The sequence below is a fragment of the Ranitomeya variabilis genome, chromosome 2 (genome assembly GCF_051348905.1).
Source record: "Ranitomeya variabilis isolate aRanVar5 chromosome 2, aRanVar5.hap1, whole genome shotgun sequence".
NCBI lineage: Eukaryota > Metazoa > Chordata > Amphibia > Anura > Dendrobatidae > Ranitomeya > Ranitomeya variabilis.
Genome location: NC_135233.1, coordinates 1080694141 through 1080707847, shown reverse-complemented (window position 1 = coordinate 1080707847; position 13707 = coordinate 1080694141). Strand labels below are relative to the sequence as shown.

The window sequence follows — 13707 nt, the reverse complement described above, 5'->3', positions numbered from 1 at the left end:
GAATACAACCAGCTATGGATGGCCTATGTGGCTGCACTCAGACTAGAGAGTGGGCTGCACTCACACACACACACACAGAGAGACCTTGCAGATCGCTGTGAAAACAGCGCTACAAGGCAAAAGCAAGGTGAATAGTAGGTGAACACAGCGGTTGCTAAATTAGCCTTTGGAAAGCACAAAGAAGCAAATCGCTATCTCTAAACTGTCCCTCAGTCAGCAAACAGCGTCCTGTCACTAACTGAATTCACAGCAGAGTGATCGCAAAATGGCGCCAGCGACTTTTAAACTGCATCATGACATCATTTCAGCAGCCAATCACAGCCTTGCCAGTACTTTCATGCCCTCCATGCTAAACAGGATGTGCCCACACTTGGAATCTTTCTCATTGGCTGAATTTCTGAATTTTGAATCATGGAACTTCCGATTCCGGTATCCGATACGCGCCAAGTATCGGAATCCCGGTATCGGAATTCCGATACCGCTAGTATCGGCCGATACCCGATACTTGCGGTATCGGAATGCTCAACACTACTGATGATGATTAAATATCCTCATTATCAAGGTAATTTATATATGATAGCATGGCTTACGCAATCATTTTATACAAACTAGGAAAAACAACTTATGGACAGGGTAAGGGTTAATGAATTGGGCTTAGGGCATGAAAATGTACTTGTGATTGATTTATTTCAAAAATATAACAAAGTCCAAAACTCTTTATAGGGTCAAAGTTGTCCAGTCTTTTGCAAAAAGATTTCTGAATGCTTGCAGGTTGCTCACCATACGCTTTCAGGATTCTCCGGCATTTTTGACGGAAGAGGGTGGTGACTACAAGTGTGCAATTTGTATGCGATTTCCAACAACAAGACTTAGCTCAATTCATTACTATTGAGTGAGGCCAAGCAAGTCTAGTTGTAATCTATCTAAATTGCAGTGTGCATTCTGTAAGGATTCATAAGTCTGAAGTCACATAGAGTGACTGCAGATTTTAAGCAGAAGACCGGACAACTCATTTATTATGGAAAAATTCATTAACACTGTTGTATGACCTGTATTTCACAGGAGTTAAGATGCACCAAAAGTTAATATTTATTCTGCTTGCTTATACAATGTTAACATTCTCTGCAGCACTGTACAGATATTGTTATCACTGTCTACATCCCCTATCAGTAGGTAGTGTGGGAAAAAACTGGAATATCTGGAGGAAACCTAATTTTGTGACAAAAAACTGAAAACTTAAGGACTTGAGTATAAGCCTGGTATGCATGGCCCCCTCATCCCTATCCTGGTATACACGCCCCCTCATCCCTATCCTGGTAAGCATACTCTCATCATCCCCATCCTGATATGTATGGCCTTTTCACCCCCATCCTGGTATGCATGGCCTCCTCATCCCCATCTTGGTATACATGGCCTCCTCATCCCTATCCTAATATGTCTGCCCCCCTCATCCCTATCCTGGTATGCATGGCCTCCTCATCCCTCCTGGTATTCCTGGCCCCCTCATCCCCATCCTGGTATGCATGGCCTTCTCTTCCCTATCCTGATATGCATGGCCTCCTCATCCCCATCCTGGTATTCCTGGCCCCCTCATCCCCATCCTGTTGTGCATTGCCCATTCATCCCTATCCTGGTATGCATCGCCTCCTCATCCCTATCCTGGTATGCATCGCCTCCTCATCCCAATCCTTGGATGCATGGCCACCATATCCCTATCCTGGTATGCATGGCCCCCTCATCCCTATCCTGGTATGCATGGCCTCCTCACCCCTCCTGGTATTCCTGGCCCCCTCATCCCCATCCTGGTATGCATGGCCTTCTCATCCCTATCCTGATATGCATGGCCTCCTCATCCCCATCCTGGTATTCCTGGCCCCCTCATCCCCATCCTGGTATGCATTGCCCATTCATCCCCATCCTGGTATGCATCGCCTCCTCATCCCTATCCTGGTATGCATCGCCTCCTCATCCCAATCCTTGGATGCATGGCCACCATATCCCTATCCTGGTGTACATGGCCTTCATCAGAGAAGCATAAAAATATCCTACTTACCTTCCTGTGCTCCCTCACAGTGTCCTGTTCCAATACCAGCAACTGATTTATGGTTGTAAGCAGTGCATGGCAGTGATGTCATGCACTGCTTACAAGCCGAGGATAGCTGCCGAAATACTCACTGCTCCCCACGCATAGACTATGTGCGTGAAGGGCAGTGAATATTCATTGCCTTTTAATAGCAAGCACAGTAACCTTAGCCGCTGGCTTGCTGCAGCTCTCAGGCAATGATGTGTGCCCACTACTAAAGGGAATGAATATTCACTGCTCTCCACGCCCATGGGAGTGGAGGGCAGTGAAAACTCATTCCCTTAATTAGCAGACACATGTGACTGCCCGTCAGCAGCAGCCAGAGGCTGCGACTACTGTAATAAAGAGCAGTGAATAGTCATTTATTTTTAGCAGTGGGCACAGGCATTAATGGCAGTAGCTGGCTCCTGCCTCCTGTGACCCGCTACTCCGCTGCTGCCGCTCCCTCTCTGTCTTGTGGGACCCTCACTCAAGCATAACATGATGGGGGCTTTTTCAGCACAAAAAATGTGCTAAAAAATTTGGCTTATACTCGAGTATATATGGTAGTTGAGTGTTCTCAATGTTTTTTTGTGCCAATCAGTATCCAATGAATCACTTAATTCAATTTCTTTAGAAAAAGTACAAGAAGAAATTTCAAAAGTAATTGGAGCAGCTGAACCCAATTGTAGCCATCGTCTACAAATGCCCTTCACTAATGCAGTCATACACGAGACCCAGAGATTCACAGACATTATACCATTGAGTTTGCCGCATGAAACAACAAGAGATGTCAACTTTAGAGGCTACCATCTTCCAAAAGTAAGTGAAGCATCAAGAAAACTATAATTTTCCCATTTCTTTGGGTCTACCATCCAAAAATATTATTTATTTAAATTATTTCCATAGTCATACACATTTTCATCTCATTAAGGTACATATATACAGGTGCTTCTCACAAAATTAGAATACCATCAAAAAGTTAATTTATTTCAGTTCTTCAGTACAAAAAGTGAAACTCATTTATTATACAGCTCTGGCAAAAATTAAGAGACCACTGCAAAATGTTCAGTTTGTCTGATGTTTTTCTTTCTAGGTATATTTTTGAGTAAAATGTAAAATTGTTCATTTATTCTATAAACTTATGACAACATGTCTCTGAATTTCCAAGCAATAAATTTTGCATTTTTTTTCTGAAAAAGGAGAAATGGTCAAAATTAAAAACAAAAACCCAGTGCTTTCAGAACTCAAGTAATATAAAAAGAAAATAAGTTCATAATTATTTAGAAACAACAATACTAATGTTTTAACTCAAGAAGAGCTCAGAAATCAATATTTTGTGGAATAACCATGATTTTTAATCACAGCTTTCATGCGTCTTGGCATGCTTTCCACCAGTCTGTCACACTGCTTCTTGCACAAAAATGTAAGCAGATCTTCTTTGTTTGATGGATGGGACTATCCATCATCCTCTTGATTACATTCCAGAGGTTTTCAATGGGGCTCAGGTCTGTAGATTGGGCTGCCCATGACAGGGGTTTGATGTGGTGGTCTCTTAATTTTTGACAGAGCTGTATTATATATAGTCATTACAAACAGAATGATCTATTTCAAGTGTTTATTCATCATTATTATTATTATTAATATTATTATTTATTATTATAGCATCATTTATTCCAAGGCGCTTTACATGTGAGTAGGGGTATACATAATAAAAACAAGTACAATAATCTTAAACAATACAAGTCATGAATAATACAGTAGGAGAGAGGACACTGCCCATGAGGGCTCACAATTTTATTATTATTATTATTATTATTATTATTATTTATTTATATAGCAATCTAAAAGGGATGGGTGAGGATACAATAGGTGAGGGTAGAACTGCTTTTGGAGCGGATTGGTCGATTGGTGGTTACTACAGGTTGTAGGCTTGTCGGAAAAGGTAGGTCTTCAGGTTCTTTTTGAAGGTTTCGATGGTAGGTGAGAGTCTGATATGTTGTGGTAGAGGGTTCCAGAGTAGGTGTGATGTGCAAGAGAAATCTTGTATGTGACTATGGAAAGAGGAGATAAGAGGCTAGTAGAGAAGTAGATCTTGTTAGGATCGGAGGTTTCATGCAGGTAAGTCCTGGGAGATGAGTTCACAGATGTATGGAGGAAACAGGTTGTGGATTGCTTTGTATGTCATGGTTAGGGTTTTGTACTGGAGTCTCTGGGCAATGGGGAGTGAAGGGATTGACAGTGGGGAGAGGCTGGGGAACAGCGGGGGGACAGGTAGATTATTCCAGCAGTAGAGTTTAGAATAGATTGGAGGTGTTTGAGAGTGCTCGAGGGGAGGCCACAGAGCAGGAGGTTGCAGTAGTCAAATCGGGAGATGATGAGGGCATGGACTAGGGTTTTTGCAGATTCTTGGTTTAGGAATGTACGGATCCGTGAAATATTTTTGAGTTGAATGCAGCAGGAAGTGGAAAGGGCTTGGATACGTGGTTTGAAGGAGAGATCAGTGTCAAGGCAGCGAGCTTGTGGGACTGGGGAGAGTGGGCAGCCGTTTACTGTAATGGATAGGGTCGTTGGGGGGGTTGTGTGAGATGGGGGAAAAATTATGAATTCTGTTTTCTCCATGTTAAGTTTTAGAAATCTAGTGGAGAAGAAGGATTAAATAGCGGACAGACATTGAAGGATTCTGGTTAGTAGAGTGGTGATATCTGGTCCAGAGATGTAGATCTGTGTGTCATCAGCATAGAGGTGATACTGAAAGCCATGCAATTCTATGAGCTATCCCAGGCCAAAGGTGTAAATGGAGAAGAGCATTGGCTCTAGGATTGAACCTTGCGGGACTCCGACAAATAGGGGGCAAGGTGAGGAGGTGGTGTGTGAGTGGGAGATGCTGAATGTCCGGTCTGTTAGGTATGTCAAGATCCAGAATAGGGACAAGTCTGTGATACAAAGGGATGAGAGGGTCTGTAATAATAGGGAATGGTCCACTGTGTCAAAGGCAGAGGACAGGTACAGGAGGAGGAGGACAGAGTAGTGACGCTTGCTCTTGGCAGTTAATAAGTCATTGGTGACCTTAGTTAGGGAAGTTTCAGTGGAATGGTGTGACCAGAAGCCAGATTGTAAGTGGTCAAAGTGGGAGCAGGAAGAGAGATGGGAGAACAGTTCAAGATGGATGTGTTGTTCCAGTAGTTTTGAGGCATAAGGGAGAAGTGATATAGGGCGATAGCTAGATGCAGAGGATGGATCAAGAGAGGGCTTTTTGAGGATAGATGTGATTGAGGCACGTTTAAAGCTTGAGGGGAAAACACCAGTTGTTAGTGATAGGTTGAAGAGATGGGTTAGGGTTGGGATGAAGACTGTTAATGTTGATGATTATGGCATACAGCCAATGAAAACCCAAGAGCATTATCCCAGGAAATTAGAATAATTAACAAAAACATCTGCAAAGTCTTCCTAAGCATTTAAAAAGGTCCTTTAGTCTGTTTCAGTAAGATCCACAATCATGGGGAAGACTGCTGACTTGACAGATGTTCCTAAGGCAGTCATTGACAAACTTCAAAAGGAGGGTAAGCTACAAAAGGTCATTGCTAAAGAAGCTGGCTGTTCACAGAGAGCTGTATCCAAGCATATTAATGGAAAGTTGAGTGCAAGGAAAAAGTGTGGTAGAAAAAGGTGCACAAGCAACCGGGATAACCGTAGCCTTGCAAGGATTGTTAAGAAAAGGCTTTTCAAAAATTGGAGGAGATTCACAAGCAGTGGACTGCTGCTAGAGTCATTGCTTCAAGAGCCACCACACACAGACGTATCCAGGACATGGGCTGCACGTGTCTCATTCCTTGTGTCAAGCCACTCATGACTAATAAACAATGCCAGAAGCATCTTACCTGGGCCAAGGAGAAAAAGAACTGGATTGTTGCTCAGTGCTCCAATGTGTTGTTTTCAGATGAAAGTAAATTTTGCATTTCATTTGGAAATCAAGGTCCCAGAGTCTGGAGGAAGAGTGTAAAGGCACACAATCTATGATTCTTGAGGTCTAGTGTGAAGTTTCCACAATCAGTAATGGTTTGGGGAGACATGTCATCCTCTTGTGTAGGTCCTCTGTGTTTTATCAAGACAAAAGTCAGATCAGTCATCTATCAGGAAATTTTAGATCAATTTATGCTTCCCTCTGTCAACAAGCTCTTTGGAGATAGAAATTTGATTCTCCAGGAGGACTTGGCACCTGTCCACACTGCCAAAAGTATCAATACCTGGTTTAAAAACAACAGTATCACTGTGCTTGATTGGCAGCAAACTCACCAGACCTTAAACCCATAGAGAATCTATGGGGTATTGGCAAGAGGAAGATGAGACACCAGATCCAACAATGCAGATGAGCTGAAGGCTGATATCAAAGCAACCTGGGCTTCCATAACACCTTAGCAGTGCCATAGGCTGATCGCCTCCATGCCACGCCGCATTGATGCAGTAACTGATGCAAAAGGAGCCCCGACCAAGTATTGAGTGCATTTACTGAACATACATTTCTGTAGGCCAACATTTCAAATTTTAAAATAATTTTTCAAGCTGGTGTTATAAACTATTCTATAAAGTATTCATAACTTATTATGACTTTTGGGTTTTCATTGGCTCTAAGCCATAATCATCAACATTAACCAAAATAAACACTTGAAATAGATCTCTCTGTTTGTAATGACTTTATCTAATATATGAGTTTCACTTTTTGTATTGAAGAACTGAAATAAATTAACTTTTTGATGATATTCTAATTTTGTGAGAAGCACCTGTATGTGCACTGAAAGTGGCTGGATGAACAATGATATGGCATTTAAGCAGCAAAGTAAATTGGGAAGTATAGATTATTTTATTATTTTCTTACCATTTGTTGCTCTGGGTAGGTTCTCTTCATAACACAGAAAATCTTCTTATGGCAAGGACTGATATCTTGCCGAGTAGTGGTAAAAAAGAAACAAAAATAGAAAAGTACAACAAGACTACCGGGTGTCTCCGTAATCTTAGAGATTTAGGTTAAAGATAACAAAGACTTTGGCACGGGTAGGCTACATTATCCTAAACATAACACAGCCGACATCTGCCACAAATAAACCAGACTTACTGTAGCTCCTGGGCTGGCTCCATACTTTCCTTAATGACTTATCGTGAAAATTTATGTCAATGAGTTAATGTAAATAAAAAATATTATAGTCATAAATGTTAGCAAGTATGAGAGATATATCCTATATGTCATGCCTTTTTTATAGGGTACATACATCATTCCATTGCTGACATCTGTCTTACATGACAAGAAACAATTCAAAGTCCCAAAAGAATTTGACCCAAATAATTTCCTCGACTCAAATGGGCAGTTCGTGAAGAATGAAGCCTTCTTGGCATTTTCAGCAGGTATTCGCTTCATACATTTCTTTAATTCCAGTCACAATTAGGTGCCATTAGCCAAATGGAAGTCTAGAGGAGGACATCACAACCAGACATGAGATTTACATTGTATAGATGGAATTTTTCATAGGTAACCTCACCAATATCTTGACACCACAACCTTCTCTATTTTGTCTCACATATCTCATTACAAGAAAGACACATTGTAAGGGGGGGGGATTTTTATATAGGATGAAAGAGTATATGTAATATGTAAAGCATGGGAGCAGTGGGTTCCTGATCATTGAAATTCATAAGCTTCTAATTCATTGTTTCTCCAGATTTGGATGTCTCTATAGTTTTTGAACTGTATAAGAGGTCCTTAATAGCTTGAAGAGTAACCTAGACAAAGTCTATCTATCTATTTATCTATCTATCTATCTATCTATCTATCTATCTATCTATCTATCTATCTATCTATTTATCTTATATTTATCTTTCGCATCTCTCCATATTTTATTTTAAAGGATTCACTATATCTGTAAAGCAATGCAATCATGTATTTGCTGTTAACTTCATATTTATTGCCTTTGCTTTATTCTGCAGGTCGTAGAGTATGTGCAGGAGAAAATTTGGCCAGAATGGAGCTTTTCCTCTTTTTTACCAACCTTTTACAGAAATTTACTTTCCGACTTCCTCCTGGGGTCAGTGAGGCAAATCTAACCACAACTGTTGGATTTACTCGACCTCCAGTTCCTCAAAAAATTTGTGCTATTCCACGGATCCAAGAAGATGCATAGAAAGCTAGTTATAGAATACATGGGAATATTGGTGAATGATACAGTATCTAGAAAAAATGAACTTTTCTGTAATCTATGTGTGATGTACAGTTGTACAGCAAAATGAATGTCATGCTGTGTTAGCCATTAAACATTTTTGATGTTAAAGGCCATGATCATCCTCAGACTGATCTCTATTTATTGCGCAATCACTTTATAAAAACTAAATTAAGCACATTTCTAAATAATCTTCATTTAAAAGGATTTTTCAGTGGAGATGGTTCAGCGTAATGAAATCTCAAGGTACACCAACACTTTTCATGAAACAGACGAATTAAACTGATTCCTGTGAATTGTTAGCAATCTATTGGGCCTTTTTAGGAATGATGTTATTTCCTAGAAGGTGCAGAACATGAAGTCACTGCTTTCATAGACCACTATCATCATATTCTTTCTGTGTGCATCTCTGGTGATGGAGAAGCTGGACCTGTAATGCTGTCCAGTCTGGAAATTTGACTGTGTATGCTGTCCCTCCCTGCTTTGGTCATTGGGACAAAAAACACCCTACTAATACTCACAGTTTATGGCTGGGAGCTGCCAGATATAGTTTTACTAGCCCTTATCTACATCTCTTTTCCAGCACGTTAAGCATGTGTTACACTTCTTTTGATGTCAGACCTTTTCCTAATGATTCTTCTGCCTTCCGATTTTGTACCATCGCTGCCCTCCTGATTCTACATTGCTGACTTGAACAATCCTGTCAGCCTGCACCACCAGTCAACTATCTACTCCATGGCCCCAACTCAGGGGACCCTGTGTAAGTACAGATCCCTAAACAAAAGTAAAATGCTTAAGGCCAGGGCATCCTAGGGATCTGGTAAATAAAGGGGCTAAAGCCAAGCCTACCTGTAGTAGTCATTATTAAAACTGCCAAGTGATCACAAACAATAGCCCCATTATATCAAGCCCTTCTATATGCAAACTCTAGGTGCATTTTTCCCTCTCAATTTATGCATAACCACGACCTTTCCTCATCTCTATGTTAGTATGTCTATGCTACTCTAAAATTGTAAGGATGGACTTGTTAGCTGACTGAAGCCATATATAACATATCAGTTATATACTGGAGTTACACAGACTATGTGACTGGCACCCTTTATAAGCCATATCTATTTGCATTAAGAATGTTAGACAATCAACCCCCCATGATTGGCAAGTGTGTGAGTGATTATTTTATCAGTATTTTGCATCTGCACTCGCTGCTCATTATCAGGTGGCTTTTTATCATTCTAAAAAACTTTAAGACCAGGTATTGGTCATATGTATATATATATATATATATATATATATATATATATATATATACAGCTCAAAAAAAAAAATAAAGGGAATGCTACAATACCACATCATAGATATCTCTGAATGAAATATTTCAGTTGCACATTTTTATTCATTGCATAGTGGAATGTGTTCAGAACAATAAAACATAGTAATTATCAATGTAAATCAAAATTAATATCCCACGTAGGTCTGGATTTGGAATGATACTCAAAATCAAAGTGGAAAATCAAATTACAGTTTTATCCAACTTCAGTGGAAATGCCTCATGACAAGGAAAAGATGCTCAGTATTGTGTGTGGCCTCCATGTGCCTGTATGACCTCCCTACAACGCCTGGTCATGCTCCTGATAAGGCGGCGGATGGTCTCCTGAGAGATCTCCTCCCAGACCTGGACAAAAGCATACGCCAGCTCCAGGACAGTCTGTGGTGCAAAGTGACGTTGGTGGATGGAGTGAGACATGATGTCCCAGATGTGCTCAATCCGATTCAGGTCTGGGGAATGGGCAGGCCAGCCCATACCTTCAATGCCTTCATCTTGCTGGAACTGCTGACACACTCCAGCCACATGAGGTCTGGCATTGCCCTGCAATAGGGGAAAACCAGGGCCAACCACACCAGGATATGGTCTCACAAGGGGTCGGAGGATCTCATCTTGGTAACTAATGGCAGTCAGGCTACCTCTGGCGAGCACATGGACGGCTGTGTGGCCCTCCAAAGAAATGCCACCGCACACCATTACTGACCAAATGCTAAACCGGTCATGCTGAAGGATGTTGCAGGCAGCTGTTCACTCTCAACAGTGTCTCCAGACTCTGTCATGTTTGTCACATGTGCTCAGTGTGAACCTGCTTTCATCTGTGAAAAGCACAGGGTGCCAGTGGCAAATTTGTCCATCCTGGTGTTCTGTGCAAATGCCAAGCATCCTGCATGGTGTTGGGCTGTGAGCACAACCCCCAACTGTGGACGTCATGCCCTCAGACCATCCTCATGGAGTCGGTTTCTAACTGTTTGTGCAGACACATGCACATTTGTGGCTTGCTGGAGGTCATTTTGCAGGGCTCTGGCAGTGTTCCTCCTGTTCCTCCCTGCACAAAGGCAGAGGTAGTGGTCCTGCTGCTGGGTTGTTGCCCTCCTACGGCCCCCTCCACGTCTCCTGGTGTACAGGCCTGTCTCCTGATAGAGCCTCCAGCCTCTGGACATTAAGCTGACAGGCACAGCAAACCTTCTTGCCACAGCTTGCATTGATGTGCCATTCTGGATGAGCTACACTACCTGAGCCACTTGTGTGGGTTGTAGAGTCCGTTTCATGCTACCACGAGTGTGAAAGCACAACCAACATTCAAAAGTGACCAAAACATCAGCCAGAAAGCACTGGTACTGAGATGTGGTCTGTGGTCACCACCAGCAGAACCACTCCATTATGGAGGGTGTCTTGATAATTGCCAATAATTTACATCTGTTGTCTATTCCATTTGCACAACAGCATGTGAAATTGATTGTCAATCAGTGTTGCTTCTGAAGTGGACAGTTTGATTTCACCGAAGTTTGATTTATTTGGAGTTAGATTCTGTTGTTTAAGTGTTCCCTTTATTTTTTTGAGCAGTGTATATATAAATTCTTAAGATTGTGAACCACTGTGCTAGACTGCAGGCGAACCAGTGCTTTGCACTCACTTAATGAAAGCAGTCTTCTATCAGGGTGTAATAAGGTAATGGCGACAGATTCAGAGGGACACGACAACAGGTAAAGTCATATAGAGAAAATAGCAGATACAGTTCCCTTGGGTGCCGAGCTGTCCAGCACAGCTGACATAGTCTTCTGGCAAAATGTTTGTTTGATGTGTTTTCTTTGTGCGCTTATCAAAACCGAGTAGAAATATCTTTGTTCCTGGTTGAATTTGGAATTTCCTGAAGAAAGGGTCACACTGACCTTGGAACGCGTTGAATAAACCACCGTCTAATTTCATTATCCTTTGGAACTTCATTATTAAGGCAGTGCGGAATTAACCCACATCTCCTACACAGTTCATCATTTGTTCCTAAGTAAAATATTTACTGATAGTGGACTGTATGGAAATTAGTTATTTTCTTGTCTGTGATGCCGCTGTATCTTAAACAACACCCTCCGTGCATGATTTACACCACCCCGAAACCAATGGTCAGACAGAAAGGACAAATCAATGTTCACAGCAAATTTTGAGAAGATTTGTTCTGACTCAGCAGGAGGACTGGTACTCATTCCTACATCTGGCAGAGCTTACCGTTAAAAGTTGGGTCAATAAATCCATATTGAACTTTTTTTATTTTTCTGTAATTACGGTTTTCATCCCCATTTTAGTGAATTTTTCAGGATAAGTTCTGAGTGTAAGGTAAAGTGGAGGTTGTTATAAAAAAGCTCAAGAATGTTTGGAAGGCAGTTTAATGGAATATTGGGGTTGTTCAAGGTTGCCAAAAACAGAAGGTTAATAGAAGATGTTTGGCGGCTCTTGTTTTAAAAGTGGGTGATAGGTTCTGGCTATCATACAGAAACCTTAAACTTAAAATACCATCGCCAAGTAGGGTTCAAAAGTCTGAATTATGATCTGATCTTGCTGATAACCCTGGATTTAGTTGTGACTACTCTTGTAGATTATCACTTCTGCCTTGACTCTCTCTGATTTCAGGTAACTAACCACAGACTTGAGCCTCTGACTATCCATTTGTTGTACTCCCTGGTTTTGACGTACCCTCCTGTCATTTGACCTCAGACTGTTACCTGTTACTCCTTTGTCTCACCCCTCTGTACTATGAGCCCTTCTGATACAGTACCTTGCGAAAGTATTCGGCCCCCTGGAACTTTTCAACCTTTTCCCACATATCCTGCTTCAAACATAATGATACCAAATGTAATTTTTTGGCGAAGAATCAACAACAAGTGGAACACAATTGTGAAGTTGAATGAAATTTATGGGTTATTTTAAATTTTTGTGGAAATTCAAAAACTGAAAAGTGTGGCGTCTGCAAATGATGAAAGGGGGATCTGTACATGATAAAAAGGGGGAATCTGCACATGAAGAAAGGGAGATCTGCACATGATGAATGGGGTCTGCACATGATGAAAGGGGGATCTGCATATGATGAAAGGGGATCTGCATATGATGAAAGGGGGGTTCTACACATCATGAAAGGTGGGATCTGCATATGATGAAAGGGGGGTCTGCAAATGATGAAAGGTGGGATCTGCCCATTATGAAAGGGGGTTCTGCATATGATGAAAGGGGGTTCTGCACAAGATGAAAGGGAGAGGGTTCTGCACATGATGAAGGGGTCTGCACATGATGAAAGGGGGGATTCTGCACATGATTAAATGCGGGGTTCCGCACATGATGAAGGGGGTGTTCTGCACAAGATGAAAGGGGGGTTCTGCACATGATGAAAGGGGTGGGGTCTGCATATGATGAAAGGGGATCTGCATATGATGAAAAGAGGAATCTGCACATGATAAAAAAGGGAATCTGCACATGAAGAGAGGGGGTCTGCACATGATGAAAGGGGGATCTGCATATGATGAAAGGGGATCTGCATATGATGAAAGGGGTTATCTGTAGATGATGAAGGGGGATCTGCATATGATGAAAGGGGATCTGCATATGATGAAAGGGTGGGTTCTACACATCATGAAAGAGGGGATCTGCATATGATGAAAGGGGGAATCTGCACATGATGAAGGGGGTTATCTGTAGATGATGAAGGGGGGTCTGCACATGATGAAAGGGGGATTTGTACATGATGAAAGAGGGATCTGCACTTGATGAAATGGGGGTCTGCACATGATGAAAGGGGGGTCTGTACATGATGAAAGTGGGGATCTGCAAATAATGGAGGGGGGCTTCAAATGATGATGGCAGGGGCCTGCAAATGATGGAGGGGGCTGTAATTTGCAAATGATGGAGTTGGGGCTACAAATGATGGAGGGGGTTGCAAATGATGTAGGGGGCTGCAAATAATGTGAAGGAGGGGACAGGGGATTGCAATGGAATGGAAGGGGACTGCACATGATGAAGTGAAGGGGAAGGGGGACTGCAAATGATGATGTAAGGGACGGGGGAAAACAGCAATTGAATTGAAGGTGGGGGATTGGGAGAGCAAATGAAGACCTAGAGGAGAGCAAATA

General features: G+C 41.8%; 1 protein-coding gene across 1 annotated transcript in view; it reads left to right on the top strand.

Annotated features, from left to right (window-relative positions):
* The window catches only part of LOC143808729 (cytochrome P450 2K4-like), a 98021-nt gene extending 89633 nt beyond the window's left edge, over positions 1-8388 (top strand). The window contains exons 7-10 of the mRNA XM_077291671.1: positions 529-562; positions 2700-2884; positions 7321-7462; positions 8042-8388. Coding sequence (XP_077147786.1) covers positions 529-562; positions 2700-2884; positions 7321-7462; positions 8042-8235 — 555 coding nt within the window. The 3' untranslated portion in view covers positions 8236-8388. The remainder of the gene's footprint in view (positions 1-528; positions 563-2699; positions 2885-7320; positions 7463-8041) is intronic.
* The last annotated feature ends 5319 nt before the right edge of the window (positions 8389-13707 follow it).